Raw genomic sequence first — 18,955 nt, 5'->3', positions numbered from 1 at the left:
TTGGGTTGGCTGTTGGTGGCCAGTAGTGGAACTAGTGCATTTGAATGTAATGTTGCTGAGGGATTCATATGATTCTGGAACGAAGATGTGTGTTGATGGTGCATGGGCTTAGTTTGATTGCAGGTGAAATATGTTCTGCATTGTTATGCATCCAAGTCCTTATATTTCAAAGTTACCATCCTACTGTTGAGCAACACAGCAAAATGTTGGAGTGCTGTAAAAAATAGGATTTGGGGTGGGTCAAGCACTAGTATAGCTAGTTTCGCATGAACTCAGGTGGAATTCTCAAAAAGCATTTCCATTGTGTCTGCTTTGTCTACCTCAGCAAATACCTTGTCTTGTACACCCTGACCTCTCCATTAAATCTGCATCCATTCTGTCCTGATGTCCTGTAGTCTGAGCTGTGTCATGTACCATGTCTGGTTCTATATCTGTTTCTGGGGGAGCCTTGTTCCAGAGATGCCCGGTTTTTCTAATCATGATCCTGTCTGTTTTCTTGAATACAGTGCCATCACCCCTGCTTCCAAAGTCCTGATGAGTTTTAATTCTTGATCCTGTCCTGATTGCCTATCTTGCAATTCTTACTCAATTTCTGTACAGCCCTTCTGTTCCAGGTTTCTGTTTTCATTCTGCCCACCTGCCTGATTTTAGCCTTATGACTCCCTGATATGATCTAGACATTCTGATGAATCATTGGATAATCCTTTTGTGACATAGATATTGTAGACAACCCTTTAATCAGGGTGAGAATGGACCCAGTGGGTCATGCTTGCTCTGTGACTGAATTCCTAACCTAAAGCATTCCTAAAAAGGAGATGTTTTATTAAAACATCCACAGAAGGATTTGCACATTTCTAAGGAGCATGTTCCTTTGCTGAACTATTCTTACGGTCAGCTTTTTCTTAGTGGTTTGGCTTAAGCTATATCATTTAAATTACTATTCTTTGGGGATCTGTGAGCAATTTTGACCCTTTTTTCTGAGATCCTTTTAAATATTTGAAAATGAACTGCATGTTAACCCTTTCTCCTGCTTGAATATTTTTTTCTCTAGCCTGAACATTCCCATTTCCACTTGCTATTTCTTCTGTTTAGCCAACATGTTTCATGGCCAAGCTTTAACACTTTGCCACCAAATGAAATCTTACATGTGCTTAATACAACAGAAGTAGCACATCCCATCTTTTCACATTGTTGACTCATTTCTTGTAATCTTTACATCTTTCTTAAACACTCTGTTTGCCTGTTCATTTACACTTACATATTTAGTTCTTCTTTTCTTATTTCCAGTTGTCCCCGGCAACAACAAATCCTCAGTTTATTGTACAATTTAGGATTGAAGATAAGGCAAAGGCTAACAAAACAAAACAAAAGGGTGTCTTTCAGTATTATTTTGCTAAACTTTTGGTTTGGTGATTAAGGTATTTTGTTATACAGTTGGGCTGCGGAGGAAAATTGAATTTGATGGATTTCAAACATCACTTTATTTGCTATTTGAAGACTGAAAGAACTGAAGGCTTAGCAAAAGTTAGAATGTAATGTTCCTCATGAGCAAAGTTAGAATGTTCCTAACTTGACAAAATGGCTGATGAATTCCTCAGAGCACCCATAAATCACTGAGCAAAAAATGTTGCAATTGATTCCAGAGAATCAATCTGTTATTGATCTGTTTGTTTATTGCTTGGGTTAGTGTATACACAAGCATATGTTTATGCCAGACATGAGCATGTTTAAAAAGGGTTCAAACACTTTGCCCCTTAAGATAAAATAAAATGAAAAATAAAATAAAAGAATTCAAACACTTCAGTACTTTTCTCTGAAAGGATTGAGGATTAAATTATAACACAATTATTCATCCTGACAACTGGTGACCCTTAAACAAACCCACTAATACAATCTTTAGTTTATGTGAGCTTTCCTGGATTTACTTTTACTGTTAACTATGCTTTAGCTGTGCCCTGTTTTTCCTTTCTGAGGCTTTCTAGAGTTGACCAGTGTCATGGCAAAAGGAAAACATTGTTCTAATGTCTCCTTGTTACATCTCTTAGAAAAGAGTAGCCCTTTCATATATTTTGAGGTCCACCATAGCAGATGCAGCTCTTTCTCCCCCTTGCATCTAGTCAGGTGCATGCAGCAAGGGAATGAGAAACCCAGTCATTCAGGTCAACACCAATGACCTCAGCTGCCAGAGGAGCTGTGAAACTGCTAGAACCTTTCAGATGGACTTTTATTTGGCCTTTTGATAGGCTAGGGGCACTTAGACAATTCTGGAGCCTAGAAAATACTGGCTCTGAATATTCTGCAGCCAACAGTTCACAGCAAGTCAAGGCTTCCTTGCTCTTCTTTGCTCAGACACACTTGACCCAACTTCCCCTGTCTTCGACTCCAGTCCTTCCATGCCTGCTTCTGACCCCACATTACAGAGTGCTTCTTCAGATGCTGTTTCCAGCTTAAACCTACTTGACCACAGTAATTGCCTCACCCCTGAAACTGATGCCACAATGGAGCCCACTGATCTGACCCAGTTGTCATCTTCTGCTGCAGATTCAGGTGGGTTATTACATATTGGTCAGATGTCTGACAAATGTTGAGCAGATCCTTGATCTGAAGTATGAGAATTTCTGGACAAATATTTTACCAACCCATCACTTTCCCAGATCTGTCTGTGGACTCACAATGAACTTATCACTACATATTGTCAGGTGCTCCATTTCTAGACCTTGTCAAGATCAGGTTCTAAGCTTGGTGGAAGTCTCAGGCATCAGATGTGGATGGGGGCAAGTGATTGAATAGTCTTTGGGCAGAGAAAGTGTTAAAATTCATACATTGTCAATGAGCAAAGAAGCATTATATATATGTATAAACGTATTGCAGAACAGGACAAGCTGAAGAGAATACAAGGTAGGGGATTGTCTGGCAAGTACTGCCAAGTAATCAACTGGCTGTCCTTGTTGATATGGTGAACTGATTAAATGAAGAATGGCAATAGACCTGAAGGCCTTATAGCAGAAAGGAGAAGGTGGTTGTTTCCCCATAGCCATCTGGAGGGTTCTGCTAACTAGTTTGAAATGTCTTCAGATTCTTTTTATTACCAGATGACCTTATCAGAGGAACTGATGTCTGACCCTCAGTGCTTTCACTTGGATCCCCACAACTGACAGTTTTTTTGGGGAGGTACTGTCTTAGATCCTCCGTGGCGCAGAGTGGTAAGCGGCGGTAACGCAGCCGAAAGCTCTGCTCGCGGCTGGAGTTTGATTCCAATGGAAGGAGGAAGTCGAATCTCCGGTAAAAGGGGTCGAGGTCCACTCAGCATTCCATCCATCCGTGGTTGGTAAAATGAGTACCCGGCATATGCTGGGGGTAAAGAAAGGCCGGGGAAGGAACTGGCAATCCCACCCCATATATACGGTCTGCCTAGTAAACGTTGCAAGACGTCACCCTAAGAGTTGGAAATGACTCGCACTACAAGTGCGGGGACACCTTTACCTTTACTGTCTTAGAAAGATAGTGTGTCATGGTTTTGGGGATGCCCACATCTGAGAAGGGGTGATTGCACAAGGCAAGGCAAGGGCCAGACGTCTTACAATTCAGGCCAAAAGTCCAAGTTGAGGGCTGATGCTGCTTTCTGCAGCCGTCAGCTCTTTGGCGGTAATGGGATTTCCAGTTGTGGGGATCTTTCCTTATGGTTCTCTTGATTCCCCAAGAAGTCTGTGAACTAGCCATCAGATTCTGCAGCAGAGTGTCTTCTCAGGGCTCAGGTGAGGAAAGGCAGGCTCTGGTGCCTGCAGACCTATATGGGACAGACCAGGGAATTGATCCATCTCTTCTCAGAGTTGCAGTTGCCAGAGGATTCAGGAGTCCAGATCCAAAATTGTGCGATTCATTGAATTAGGAATTTTCCGATTAAAATAAAAATTTATGTAATGTTTATTGTCTTGTATATTTAGGCAAAATTGCACCTGTTCCTTGAAGTGACCAGCCACTATAACTATGGACTAGAAAGTTTACTTTTATGATAGGCAAATAGGGGAGGGGGCGTAGCTCAGTGGTAGAGCATATGCTTCCATGCAGAAGGTTGCAGTTACAGTCCCTGGGGTCTGCAGGTAAGGCTAGGAGAGATTCCTGCCTAAAACACTGGAGAACTTCATTGAGCTGGATGGACCAATGGTCTTACTCAGTATAAGGCAGTTTCCTATGTTCCTGTGTTTCTAGATACTAATTGCATATAAAAATCTGTTAGTAAGAGATCTGGAAACTATTATTAATAATGTGTTCTCTGTTTAACTCAGTGATTGTCCTTTGTTTTTAGACCCAGATGTCTTTTTTGAGCACAGCATTAAGATGAATGAAAAAGACACCCCACGACTACCCCAAGGATATGTTACTATCAAAGAACGTGAAAGAGCTCAGTGTTATACAGCTATGCTGGACAATTTTGCTAAAATCTTTCTACATTTTAGAAGAGCTGTGGTAATGTCTTCTTGAATTAAGTTGTTTATGTCATTATATTAAAGTGTCTCTACCAGCTACAGTGGGTACTACAATCCTCCCCTTATACTTCTAGTAGCCCCCTCTTCTAGATGTCAGTAGGTTCGCCGAGAAAAAAAAGTTCAAATCTACCAGGAGGAGGTGCTTTTGGCCCTCAGAGCAGGGCTTTGAGGAAGCTTGGCAGGAACCCATCTGCCTTTCATTGACTTTTTGTCATCTCTTTGCTTTTTAACCCACACCTGTGTTATTTTTGAATAATCAGGAATAAGATGAGAGAAGCTAGGAATCCTTCAAGGACATGAGTTGGAAGGATTTTTAGCTCTGTTTTTATTTTATTGCCTTTCTTTCCCCAGTGGTTTATGGAGGAGAGTAGTGGTCAGGTGGCACATAAACCTTTACACTTTTTGTTGGAACAATGGGCAAGTCCCACTTCAACTTCAAAAAAACCATTTAATTCTTACTCATGGCTGGAAGAATACGGCAGTGAGAAGAGGCATAAATACCCAACCCTTTTCCTATTCTAACAGGGAAAGCATAATCATAGAGAAAGGCCTTTTCTACTACTATCTTTTGTAGCATGGGATCAATAATGGTGGCCACCATCTGTAATCAGGCCTGGGAGCCTGTAGCATTGGACCCATTCTAAATATCACAGGAAGAATTTAGAGAGACAGTGAGGAGTCCTTTAGCAAACACAGAGAACACTATCAGGCCTTCTTATGCTAGAACATGCTGAAGGCTGAAACTGAGTTTCTGGATAGCTTCTTGCCTATCTCTCTATGATCTTGACCAGGAAGAGGTTTTTCCCAGCTGGGACTACTTCCAAGTAGATACCTTCTAAAATAGGAATTTACAGTAAGAAGAATTCCTTTTCACTGATGTTTCATGGTTTCCCTTACTGTATTTACTAAATCCTTTTAAAAGGCAATACCAGAATTATTTTGCAAAGTAAACTCAGCAATAGCTAGAACTTTATTAACTTTTGCTTTACTCTAATTAAGTTAATACATACACAAATAATATGGAAAATGCATTCCTTTCCTGCCATGTGACGTGCTTTCTGAATGCTTCCCCTCAGAGAGCACAGTACACAGTGCTACAAACCCCAAACCTCTACTTAAAAGGGGCTTGTCCAGCCTCATAAGCACATGCTGTTGTACAGAGCACAACCTAATCCTACACAGGGTGAAAATCCAGTTTATATTATGACTGTGTTGCACAAAGTGAAGCCATATTCATAATTAATATCACTAGAAAAAAGGCTCCAACTCCAACTCTTTAAACTTGTATTTGTTACCTTATGATCCAGGTGTTTGCTCATCGTGGTGGCCACTGGACATTGCTTCAGAATGTGTGCCGAGACCTTTGGAACTATACTCAGGAAGTACAGTCAATTATTAGACATTCACAGTCTTTTCATGAACCATTTCCTATTACCAAGGAGTTTTTTCATGACACCATTTGGCTACCATACTACATGGCATCAGATATGTTGCTTGATATGGTTGTTGATCTCCAGGCTAGTAATTCTGTTAAGGTAAATCTACTTTTTTAATGTTATCTACATACTGTAATGAGCTACTGTTCTGATTTATAGCCAACTCTGAAATGGTTAGCAAAACATTTATTTATTAGCATAAATCTCTTTGTTCTTGTGCTTGTCCTCTTTATATCTTTGAATTATCAGATGTTTTTATTAGCTTCTGAAAACATGTACAATATTAAACAGGGATGGCTAACCTTTTTTGGCCTGAGGGCTGTTTTGATGGTTAGCCACCCCTTTGAGAGCCACATCCCAGTGGTGGGTGTGGCCAGTGCATAGGTGTACATACACACCTTCTACATACAGCACACATACAGACCATGCACACACATTTGCCCATTCACCATGTATACAGTATACACATACAATACACAAGCTCACTAGAGATGCAGTTGCACACAATATACATACACTCACACATAAAAACACATACACACATACTCAGCATTTCTCTCATGGATGACAGAGGTCTCCAAGCGGGTATTGCAGCTCTGCCTTCAGCCCAGAGACAAGAAACACCTCAGCAAATCTTTGCTCCTCCCCTCGTGCTGAGGCTCAGTTCGTTTCCTGTCTCAGCGCAGAGTACAGCATTTTGTGAGATCTCTCTTTCTCAATTACTGTTAATGTTATTTGTTTTAATTCTTACCTTACGTTTAATTACTAGTCTCCTCTGCTTCTCTTCTTTTTTTGAAGCGGTAGCTTCTGATCAACCTGAGGAAATCTCAATACTGGTTTCTAGCGATAGGGGAGCGGTAGCCCCTGCCATTACTGACCATTCTGAGGCGTCAAATAACAACTTGGCATCCCGAAGGGGAGCGGTAGTCCCTGCTATGGGAACGGTGGAAAAACCTAGAGCTGACGGGAGCGGTAGCCTCAGCTTACTGAGCCACTGGCTGCTCCGTTGATGTCCCGAAGGGGAGCGGTAGCCCCTGCTATGGGACCTTTGGTCTACTCTGCCACGTATTTACCCCAAAGGGGAGTGGTAGCCCCCGCCACAGGTGCAATGCAAGCAAGTATGCAGATCCGGCGTGACCATTCACCAGAGCCCCCACACTTGACCTCTAGTGTTGTCCCTAATGCGGAATCCCTTTCCTCTGAAGAGGAGGAGATGAGACCATTAATTTCTGACAGGACAGCACCTCTGGGTGTCTCTGCACCCCCCAATTTGATTTTGCACCGACCACAAGAGCAAAACTCACTATCTGGGCTTTTCACTCCTGAGGTGATTCAGCAGCTCAAGGATGCTATGATAGGTGACCTGGCAGATGAGCTGGTCAGAGGGTAATCATCAAAACGTGCCCATTCTCCTGCCCAAGAGAACACACAGTCAGTCCAATACTTAGCTAAGAGATTGGCAGGCAGGCAGTGTCAAGAGGATAGAGCTTCACCGTCCCTCTTTGCACCTGTCAGAGGACTGAGTTCTGCTATGCCTCCTATCCTTCAATCACAGGATGACAGTCAACTTCCAGACGTGGAAGGGGAACCCGTATGGGACGAGCAGGAATGGAGCGAGGGGTCAGGTCATGAGTAAATTTCCTCCAGGCTATTTACAGATCTTTACTACGCTCCATTATGTGCTAAGGTGTTAGCTGCCCTGGATTTATTACCTCACCACCAGCAGCAGCAACATCCCCTACCTAAGTTATGGTCTTGCCAGCCACTATTAGGATAAATAGGGGTATTCCACTTCCGGCCTCAGTTAAGACCTTAATGAAGTCTGAATGGGATATGTCACTTCAGTGTAGGAAGAGAATTAGTTACGCCAATAAATATTATGTTCTGGAACCTGAAATGATGGAACAGCTTCGCACACCGGCAGTGGACAGTCCAATCTCCGCTTTACTTTCACATGCTTTACTTCCCTGGGATGGGGATGCTCAACTGAAGGATCCTAATGAGCGTAGATCAGACTTGGCCCTTAAAAGATCGCATGATGCTAATGCACTGGCAATCCAAGCCTCTGTTTCAGCCTCTGTTTTTGCTAGGGCATTGCTCTTGTGGGTGGAGGATCTTTTGGATAACATGGATCAAGATCCTGCTAGGATTAGGAAGACCTTGCTGAAAGTCTTACGATCCTTGATGTTTATTGCTGATGCAACTATGGATTCTAATCAATTTTTGTGCAGAGCTATGGCGGCAGCAGTAGTTGCCCGCAGGCATCTCTGGCTTTCCCACTGGGATGTGGATGCTTCTTCTAGAGCAACATTAGCTTCTGTTCCTTTTTCTGGTTACAAGCTGTTTGGAGAGTCAGCGTTAAAAGATGTCCTAGTTGAGTCTAGGGATAAAAAGAAGGCCATGCCATCACAGCGAAGGGATGGCCGGCGTTTATATCATCGCCCCTCTGGTATTGGGTACAGGTATTGGGACCTGTACTTTTCAACTTGTTCATTAATGACCTAGAATTAGGAGTGAGCAGTGAAGTGGCCAAGTTTGCTGATGACACTAAATTGTTCAGGGTTGTTAAAACAAAAAGGGATTGCGAAGAGCTCCAAAAAGACCTCTCCAAACTGAGTGAATGGGCAGAAAAATGGCAAATGCAATTCAATATAAACAAGTGTAAAATTATGCATATTGGAGCAAAAAATCTTAATTTCACATATACGCTCATGGGGTCTGAACTGGCGGTGACCGACCAGGAGAGAGACCTCGGGGTTGTAGTGGACAGCACGATGAAAATGTCGACCCAGTGTGCGGCAGCTGTGAAAAAGGCAAATTCCATGCTAGCGATAATTAGGAAAGGTATTGAAAATACAACAGCCGATATCATAATGCCGTTGTATAAATCTATGGTGCGGCCGCATTTGGAATACTGTGTACAGTTCTGGTCGCCTCATCTCAAAAAGGATATTCTAGAGTTGGAAAAGGTTCAGAAGAGGGCAACCAGAATGATCAAGGGGATGGAGCGACTCCCTTACGAGGAAAGGTTGCAGCATTTGGGGCTTTTTAGTTTAGAGAAAAGGCGGGTCAGAGGAGACATGATAGAAGTGTATAAAATTATGCATGGCATTGAGAAATTGGATAGAGAAAAGTTCTTCTCCCTCATAATACTAGAACTCGTGGACATTCAAAGAAGCTGAATGTTGGAAGATTCAGGACAGACAAAAGGAAGTATTTTTTTACTCAGCGCATAGTTAAACTATGGAATTTGCTCCCACAAGACGCAGTAATGGCCACCAGCTTGGATGGCTTTAAAAGAAGATTAGACAAATTCATGGAGGACAGGGCTATCAATGGCTACTAGCCATGATGGCTGTGCTCTGCCACCCTAGTCAGAGGCAGCATGCTTCTGAAAACCAGTTGCCGGAAGCCTCAGGAGGGGAGAGTATTCTTGCACTCGGGTCCTGCTTGCAGGCTTCCCCCAGGCACCTGGTTGGCCACTGTGAGAACAGGATGCTGGACTAGATGGGCCACTGGCCTGATCCAGCAGGCTCTTCTTATGTTCTTATGTTCTTATGTCCTTCCAATTTCAGCACAATTTTCGTCCTTTCAGATCCAATGGAAGAGGTTGTGATTTCAGAAACTCATGTCCTGCATGGAACAAAACAAGATTCCCAACAAAAGCTCCTCAATCCTCTTTTTCCCATAGCTATCCCAGCCAAGGACGCCCAGGGCGTCCGAATCAGCAATGTTTCTAACTCCACCCAATTACCACCAGTGGGGGGAAGGTTAGGTCAGTTCTCCCATCGTTGGACGGAAACCACCCAGGACAAATGGGTTTTACGTGTGGTTCAAAAAGGTTACAAAATAGATCTAGTGCAGTATCCGCCTGTCAGGTTCCTTCCTTCTCCCGTCCCCAAATCCACACTGAAGTTTCAGGCAGTGTCCAATGAGATCTCCATTTGCTAAATATCTCAGTGATAGAGGAACTGCCTTTAGAAGCATTTTTCTCAGGGCTTTACTCAGTCTTCTTCTTAGTAGGGAAGAAGGACGGATCCTGGTGTGCGGTACTCGACCTCAAATTTCTCAATCAATTTGTTACCCCATGCAGATTCAGGATGGAGACCCTGTCATCAGTCAGGGAAGCCCTACAACCTTATGATTTTCTAGCGTCCATAGACCTCAAGGAGGCCTATTTACATGTCCCAATGTTCCCTGCACATCGCTGTCTCCTGCGTTTTTATTTCAATGGCCTCCATTACCAGTTCAAGGCACTACCTTTCAGCCTTTTGTCAGCCCCCAGGGTATTTACCAAGATTATGGTGATGGTAGTCGCCAACCTCTGGCTACAGGGGCTGCATGTTTATCCTTATCTGGACGATATCCTAATAAGATCCAAATCTCTTACTCAAGTGCGAGAAGACGTTCAGATAGTGTTGGCTCACCTAAAAGATCATGGGTTCTTGGTGAACAACCAGAAGAGCCAACTCAACCCATCACAGAGGATCCAACACCTGGGGGCAACGCTAGAGACAATTGCTCAATTCATTTATCTCTCAGACGAGAGAATTCAAAAAATAGTGAACCTAACGTCTACAATTTCTCACAGTTGAGTGGCAGATGTTATGCTACTTGCAAAACTGCTAGGCATGATGACCTCGGCCATGGGCATTGTGCCTTGGGCACGTCTCCATTCTCGGCCACTGCAGTGGCTTCTCCTTCGGTTCCAGCAGGACATTGCATGCTGCAGGCACAGCCGTGTGCACATCACAACCTCTGTGAAGGAATCGTTGCGCTGGTGGGCAACCCCGCTACATCTTCAGAAGGGCATTGCATTGCAAGATCCTCCCCGGTTGATCATCACCATAGTTGTGAGCCTCAAAGGTTGGGGGGCACATTGTCAGGGGTTCCACGTCCATGTAACATGGTCGACACTGGAAGCTCACCAAAGCATCAATTGGTTAGAGCTACAGGCTGCACATCTAGCCCTCCATCACTTTGTTAGTCTATTACAATATCCAGATGTCCTTATATGGACTGACAACACAACAGTCTGGGCTCACCTGAACAAGGAGGGTGGCACATGCTCTTGGCAACTGCATATGGAGGCAATGGCACTACTGTCCTGGGCGGAGTTCCAGGTAACATCCCTCAGGGCAGAATACATTCAGGGCAACCTGAACATAGCAGCAGATTGGTTAAGTTGGCAACAAATGTTTCCAGGAGAATAGGCTCTCAACAAGACGGTGTTTCGTATGTTGCAAGCAAAATTTGGCAGGTGCAAGATAGATCTCTTTGCGTTTGACGCAAATCATCAGCTCCACCATTTTTTCTCTTGTTATATGAGTCACAAAGCTGAACAAGGGGACGCTCTGGGAGCTCCATGGCCAAAGGGGCTGTTGTATGTCTTTCTGCCGACTCCGCTGCTATCCAGAGTCCTAATGAAGATACAATTAGAAAGAGCCAGAGTGGTGCTAGTAGCCCCGTATTGGCCGAGACACCCCTGGTTCTCGGAGATAATCCAGTTGTCTGAGTCCCAACTGTTCCATCTTCTGATATGGCAGGATCTGCTTTCTCAGGGACCACTGTTTTGTCCGGATCCGCAGTGGCTCCGTCTAGCCACTTGGAAATTGAACACTCACGGCTGTTAAGGTCGGGCATGGCCGGATCAGTGGTGAACACCATTTTGGCTGCAAGAAGGCCTTCCACGCTTTGCAGCTACCAAAGCACATAGAAAGTTTTTTCACAGTGGTGTTCAAAGCAGGGACTCAATCTGGAAAAGACGATGATCGAGGATGTATTTCTATTCCTTCAGGAAGGTTTGCAGATGGGCCTGCGCCCAGCCACATTGAGAAGACAGATGTCAGCTTTATCTTCCATATTATCAGCTCCAGGATCGGTGACCTTGGCTTCCCATTTTCTGGCAAAGCGGTTGCTTCACAGCGCCACTCTAATCAGTCCTCCAGTTATACATTGCTTTCCAACCTGGAGTTTACATAAAGTTCTTACTGCTCTTCAAAAACATCCATTCGAACCATTAGGCACTATATCTCTAAAAATGCTTTACTTCAAAACAGCTTTTTTGGTGGCCATTACATCGGCAAGACGTGTTTCTGACCTGCAAGCCTTATCAGTTCAAAAACACCTATGCACTTTCCATAAAGACAGAGTAGTGCTGCTCACTAGACCTGATTTCATCCCTAAGGTCAACACCTTTTTTCACAGAAACCAGGAAATAATACTACCTTCTTTCTGTCCTAATCCTTCTCACCCCAGGGAGAAGGCATGACATTCTCTAGATCAGCCTTTCCCAACCGGTGTGCCTCCAGATGTTGTTGGACCACAACTCGCATCAGCCTCAGCCATTGGCAATGCTGGCTGAGGCTGATGGGAGTTGTGGTCCAGCAACATCTGGAGGCACACTGGTTGCGAAAGGCTGCTCTAGACGTTAGACATGCACTTAAAGTCTACATTAATAGGACCAAGCCATTCAGACAATCTGATTCTCTATTTATATATTTTCACCCATGCACTATAACAACTGCAGTGCTGGGATAGGGGGCTAGAAACATTGCGCAGGGCATTCTGTGGGTAGAGATGCTGCCTTTTAAAGGGCAGGCAGAGGGCTTTAAATCTGATCTTAGTACAGTGGGGCTTAGCACTGTGATGCTTAGCACTAAGATTTCAGATAAAAGATCCCTCTGCCTTCTTCTTAGCTTTAAAGAGCTCCACGAGCTAGAGAGAGCCCCAGCTGACGAAGCGTCAAGGCGAGTTAAGCAGCAGAGGGAGTTTGGCAGCAGGGCGAGTTCGGCAGCAGGGCGAGGAGGCCAGGGCCCCCCACTCTGCCCGTCTGTTCCCTGACCTCAACTAAACCGCAGTCTCCAACCCATTGACGTAATAAACCTTAAACAAAACTATGCAGGTAAGAAGCCAGCAGGGGTGTGGGGCCTTTCCAGTGTTTTGCACCGCCTGCAGCATGTACGACTATCTGCCTGTTGGACATAAGTCGTGGGTGTGCTCTCGGTGCAATGAGCTCATGGCTCTCCGGGAACGACTTCATTTCCTTGAGGCCAAGGTGGCGGACCTGGAAAAGCTGAGAGAGGCAGAGAGGTGTGTGGATGAGGCCTTCAGGGACATTATAGCTGTGTCCCACTCCAACGATGATAGCTCTCCTGCTATCATGGACAACGATGGTCTCGGGGAAGGAGAGCATCCAGCTGAGGAAGAGGGAAACGATCTCTTAGAAGGGACCCATTCCTTGGGGGATGAACAGCTATCCTCTCGTGCCGAGGATATATCTCCAGGGGCTGGAGGGATCCTTGTAGTGGGTGATTCGATCATTAGGAACATAGACAGTGGGGTGTGTGATGGGCGTGTAGACCGCAAGGTGTTTTGCCTGCCTGGTGCGAAGGTTGCGGATATCGCCCGTCGTTTAGATAGTTTGGTAGACAGTGCTGGGAAGGAGTCAGTGGTCGTGGTGCACGTTGGCACCAACGACATGGGGAAATGCAGCCGTGAGGTCCTGGAAGCAAAATTTAGGTTGCTAGGTAGGATGCTGAAAGCCAGGACCTCCAAGGTGGCTTTCTCTGAAATGCTACCGGTTCCACGCGCAGGACCAGCCAGACAGGCCCAGCTTCGCAGTCTCAATGCGTGGATGAGACGATGGTGTCGGGTGGAAGGGTTTGGATTTGTTAGGCACTGGGGAACATTTTGGGACAAGCCGGGCCTGTACAAAAGGGACGGGCTCCACTTGAACCAGAATGGAACCAGACTGCTGGCACTTAAAATTAAAAAGGTGGCAGAGCAGCTTTTAAACTGACTGAGGGGGGAAACCCGACAGGAGCTGAGAAAGGTCCGGTTCGGAATAAACCTCCCCCCTGGGATAAAAACCAAAGAAATGATGAAATTTTAAAAGGGGTAGGCCTAGAAGTAGGCATTGTGAGAGCAGGGGCACAGGATATAAATTCAGAAGAGCAAAATTACCACAGGCCTAACCACAAGTGCCAAAGACACTTGAAGAGAGACACTGCTTACAAGTGCCTGTACGCTAATGCTAGGAGCCTGCGAACCAAGATGGGAGAACTGGAGTGCTTGGTCTTAGAGGAGAGCATTGATATAGTGAGCATAACGGACTTCCGGGAAGGGTGACTTAGCCTGTGCCTGCTTTTGAGACGGGCTCCTGCCTCAAAAGAAGCTTATTCAGATATATCAGTCAGTTTTTTCTTTTTTTTTTTGACTGATTAAACTTCTCCCGGGTAGGGAGAAACGAAGAGATTAACCTCAAAGCCTATTTTTGTTGGGACGACCAGATCTCATTAATTTATGGGACGAGGTCCAGCCGACGAAGGTGGGACGGATTTTCAACAGCAAGCTCTATCTGTTAAAGCGAACGTTCATCTTATCTTCTAAGAGAGAACGCACTAACAGGCAAGCACCCTTCTTTCTATATTTTTCTTTTACTTGACTTAAATTGTTGCTGTTTAAAAGAGATTTGCCAGATTGATCGGTTTTTGACATCTCACTGGGGAGCCGTAACTTCTCTCTGCTACACACTAATTAATAGCTTATCTCTCTTTTTGTTGCAAAAAGCTGTCCTGGATTTGCATTCTAAAGATATACACAGAAGAGGGATTTCTATTCCAGATTTTTATTTTGAAAAATATTATACTGTTTTGAGACTACTCTCTTTTTGGTCTATTTTATTTTGACGAATCTGTTTCTTGACGATTGCCATTAATTGTTTCGATCCTGGGAACTGCATTTTGTTTACTTAACTATTGGAGAGATAAGGCTGTCTGCTCTGTTTATACTGTGATGTCACCAAGTTTGGAGTATTAACCCAATTGTTGCTGAAATAAGAAGTGGTTTTCCTATATTTTTCTTTTAAAATGGCAATTAAGAAAGTGGCTGAGAATCTGGAAATAACTATGTTTCAGAAAATAATGGATGAGATTGAGATAACGAAAATTGAATTGAGTAAAATGAAGCAGGAGATTAAAGATATAAGGGTCCCTGTGAGAGAGGTGACCCTGGAAGGGGTCCCTGTGAGAGAGGAGACCCCGGAGATTGGAACAGGGGTCCCTGTGAGAGAGGAGACCCTGGAGACTGGAATAGGGGTCCCTGTGAGAGAGGAGATCCCGGAGATTGGAACAAACGTGGAACAGGAACAAGATTTGGAGTCTATGGACTTTAGAAATAAAATCTATTGTTTGGAACTCAATGTTATCTCTGAAGAAATTAATGAAGATTCTAGAGATAAAGTTATCAATGGCATGGATTATCTTCTGGACTGGATTGATGTGATGGAGCCCAATATAGAGAAAATCTATGGAATTAACTGCAGCCATGTGACAATGGAAAAACTTTTAAGAGATGACCCAGTGTATTTTGAAAAAAAGAACAGAGATATGATTTTACAGCAGTATTTCAGCAACCTATTCAGAATGGATGGCAAGAAAATATTTGGGATAGAGGTAATTCCCATCAGACTCTTACTATATGACTATGGCTTTGACAGCAAGATTATTATGGAATACTGATAATGGAAGATTGGATATTGAAATTACTGGACTTAACAAGACTACTGAAGATGGAAGATGGAAAATGGAACTACTAGAGATAATAGAACAATGGCTACTGAAATTACTGAACCTAACAGATTCTGATGTGATGGATTAATTGAAATGTTTATTTTGACTATGGTTATGACAATAAGATTATCATAATTAGTAATGAGATGGATTAATCGATATGCTTATCTGGAAAAAAAAATTGATAGATATATTTCTTAAAGAATTGAAACCTCTCTTTGACTTTTTGTGGAAAGAATAAAGTAATGTTTATGAGATTTGATGATTAAGTAAGATAACTACTGGAGGAAAGTGATTTTATAATATGACTTAAGAGACAGGATTGTTATATATTATAGACTTATAACTGATTTGATCTTTGACAAATGGGAAGTCAATATTTTACTCTTTATTTTTTATTTTTGTTTTTTTTTCTTTCTTTTTTTCTTTTTGTTTAACTATTTTTGATTTTGTTTTTTGTCTTTGAATGTTTTATGATTTTGTCTTGTATGTTTTATGAAAATCTGAATAAAAATTATTGAAAAAAAAAAAAAAAGATATAGTGAGCATAACGGAGACCTGGTGGAATGGAGAAAACCAGTGGGATACGGTTATCCCTGGATATAAACTATATCGGAAGGACAGGGAAGGACGTATTGGTGGCGGAGTCGCTCTATACGTGAAAGAAGGCATTGAATCCAGCAAGCTCGAAACCCCAAAAGAGGCAGACTCCTCCACAGAATCGTTGTGGGTGGTGATACCATGCCCCAGGAGGGACTTAATACTGGGAACGATCTATCGTCCCCCTGATCAAAATGCTCAGGGAGACCTGGAGATGAGATATGAAATTGAGGAAGCATCCAAACTAGGAAATGTGGTAGTAATGGGTGACTTCAACTACCCGGACATAGACTGGCTGCATATGTGTTCCAGTCATGACAAAGAAGCAAAGTTTCTAGATATTCTAAATGACTATTCCCTAGACCAGTTGGTCATGGAACCGACCAGAGGGACGGCAACCCTGGACTGAATCCTCAGTGGGGACCGGGACCTGGTGCGAGATGTAAGTGTTGTTGAACCGATTGGGAGCAGTGACCACAGTGCTATTAAATTAAACATACATGTAACTGGCCAATTGCCAAGAAAATCCAACACGGTCACATTTGACTTCAAAAGAGGAAACTTCACAAAAATGAGGGGATTGGTAAAAAGAAAGCTGAAAAACAAAGTCCAGAGGGTCACATCACTCGAAAATGCTTGGAAGTTGTTTAAAAACACTATATTAGAAGCTCAACTGGAGTGCATACCGCAGACCAGAAAAGGTACCGCCAGGGCCAAGAAGATGCCAGCATGGTTAACGAGCAAAGTCAAGGAAGCTCTTAGAGGCAAAAAGTCTTCCTTCAAAAAATGGAAGTCTTGTCCAAATGAAGAAAATAAAAAAGAACACAAACTCTGGCAAAAGAAATGCAAGAAGACAATAAGGGATGCTAAAAAAGAATTTGAGGAGCACATTGCTAAGAACATAAAAACCAACAACAAAAAATTCTATAAATACATTCAAAGCAGGAGACCATCTAGGGAGACAATTGGACCCTTGGATGATAAGGGAGTCAAAGGTGTACTAAAGAACGATAAGGAGATTGCAGAGAAGCTAAATGAATTCTTTGCATCTGTCTTCACAGTGGAAGATATAGGGCAGATCCCTGAACCTGAACTAACATTTGCAGGAAGGGATTCTGAGGAACTGAGACAAATAGTGGTAACGAGAGAGGAAGTTCTAAGCTTAATGGACAATATAAAAACTGACAAATCACCGGGCCCGGATGGCATCCACCCGAGAGTTCTCAAAGAACTCAAAGGTGAAATTGCTGATCTGCTAACTAAAATATGTAACTTGTCCCTCGGGTCCTCCTCCGTGCCTGAGGACTGGAAAATGGCAAATGTAACGCCAATCTTCAAAAAGGGATCCAGAGGGGATCCCGGAAATTACAGGCCAGTTAGCTTAACTTCTGTCCCTGGAAAACTGGTAGAAAGTATGATTAAAGCTAGATTAACTAAGCACATAGAAGAACAAGCCTTGCTGAAGCAGAGCCAGCATGGCTTCTGCAAGGGAAAGTCCTGTCTCAGTAACCTATTAGAATTCTTTGAGAGTGTCAACAAGCATATAGATAGAGGTGATCCAGTGGACATAGTGTACTTAGACTTTCAAAAAGCATTTGACAAGGTACCTCACCAAAGGCTTCTGAGGAAGCTTAGCAGTCATGGAATAAGAGGAGAGGTCCTCTTGTGGATAAGAAATTGGTTAAGAAGCAGAAAGCAGAGAGTAGGAATAAACAGACAGTTCTCCCAATGGAGGGCTGTAGAAAGTGGAGTCCCTCAAGGATCGGTATTGGGACCTGTACTTTTCAACTTGTTCATTAATGACCTAGAATTAGGAGTGAGCAGTGAAGTGGCCAAGTTTGCTGATGACACTAAATTGTTCAGGGTTGTTAAAACAAAAAGGGATTGCGAAGAGCTCCAAAAAGACCTCTCCAAACTGAGTGAATGGGCAGAAAAATGGCAAATGCAATTCAATATAAACAAGTGTAAAATTATGCATATTGGAGCAAAAAATCTTAATTTCACATATACGCTCATGGGGTCTGAACTGGCGGTGACCGACCAGGAGAGAGACCTCAGGGTTGTAGTGGACAGCACGATGAAAATGTCGACCCAGTGTGCGGCAGCTGTGAAAAAGGCAAATTCCATGCTAGCGATAATTAGGAAAGGTATTGAAAATAAAACAGCCGATATCATAATGCCATTGTATAAATCTATGGTGCGGCCGCATTTGGAATACTGTGTACAGTTCTGGTCGCCTCATCTCAAAAAGGATATTCTAGAGTTGGAAAAGGTTCAGAAGAGGGCAACCAGAATGATCAAGGGGATGGAGCGACTCCCTTACGAGGAAAGGTTGCAGCATTTGGGGCTTTTTAGTTTAGAGAAAAGGCGGGTCAGAGGAGACATGATAGAAGTGTATAAAATTATGCATGGCATTGAGAAAGTGGATAGAGAAAAGTTCTTCTCCCTCTCTCATAATACTAGAACTCGTGGACATTCAAAGAAGCTGAATGTTGGAAGATTCAGGACAGACAAAAGGAAGTACTTCTTTACTCAGCGCATAGTTAAACTATGGAATTTGCTCCCACAAGATGCAGGAATGGCCACCAGCTTGGACGGCTTTAAAAGAAGATTAGACAAATTCATGGAGGACAGGGCTATCAATGGCTACTAGCCATGATGGCTGTGCTCTGCCACCCTAGTCAGAGGCAGCATGCTTCTGAAAACCAGTTGCCGGAAGCCTCAGGAGGGGAGAGTGTTCTTGCACTCGGGTCCTGCTTGCGGGCTTCCCCCAGGCACCTGGTTGGCCACTGTGAGAACAGGATGCTGGACTAGATGGGCCACTGGCCTGATCCAGCAGGCTCTTCTTATGTTCTTATGT

At 43.5% G+C, this 18,955-nt stretch overlaps 2 protein-coding genes across 3 annotated transcripts in view; one reads left to right on the top strand and one right to left on the bottom strand.

Moving 5' to 3' along the window:
• LOC133390598 (uncharacterized) overlaps positions 1-5,844 on the bottom strand; it is a 42,722-nt gene extending 36,878 nt beyond the window's left edge. The window contains exons 1-2 of one of the 2 annotated variants that reach the window (XM_061639522.1): positions 5,783-5,844; positions 1,259-1,351 (exon numbers count right to left, since the gene is read on the bottom strand). The gene's annotated coding sequence lies outside the window, so the exon portion shown is untranslated. The remainder of the gene's footprint in view (positions 1-1,258; positions 1,352-5,782) is intronic. The other variant, XM_061639523.1, reaches the window with a different exon arrangement.
• Positions 1-18,955, top strand: part of CFAP54 (cilia and flagella associated protein 54) — a 272,916-nt gene that overhangs the window by 146,310 nt on the left and 107,651 nt on the right. Inside the window, exons 36-38 of the mRNA XM_061582731.1 lie at positions 2,350-2,547; positions 4,307-4,467; positions 5,795-6,022. Coding sequence (XP_061438715.1) covers positions 2,350-2,547; positions 4,307-4,467; positions 5,795-6,022 — 587 coding nt within the window. The remainder of the gene's footprint in view (positions 1-2,349; positions 2,548-4,306; positions 4,468-5,794; positions 6,023-18,955) is intronic.

The sequence above is a fragment of the Rhineura floridana genome, chromosome 8 (genome assembly GCF_030035675.1).
Source record: "Rhineura floridana isolate rRhiFlo1 chromosome 8, rRhiFlo1.hap2, whole genome shotgun sequence".
Lineage (NCBI taxonomy): Eukaryota > Metazoa > Chordata > Lepidosauria > Squamata > Rhineuridae > Rhineura > Rhineura floridana.
The sequence above is the reverse complement of the archived record's forward strand: the minus strand, read 5'-3'. Positions and strand labels throughout refer to the sequence as shown.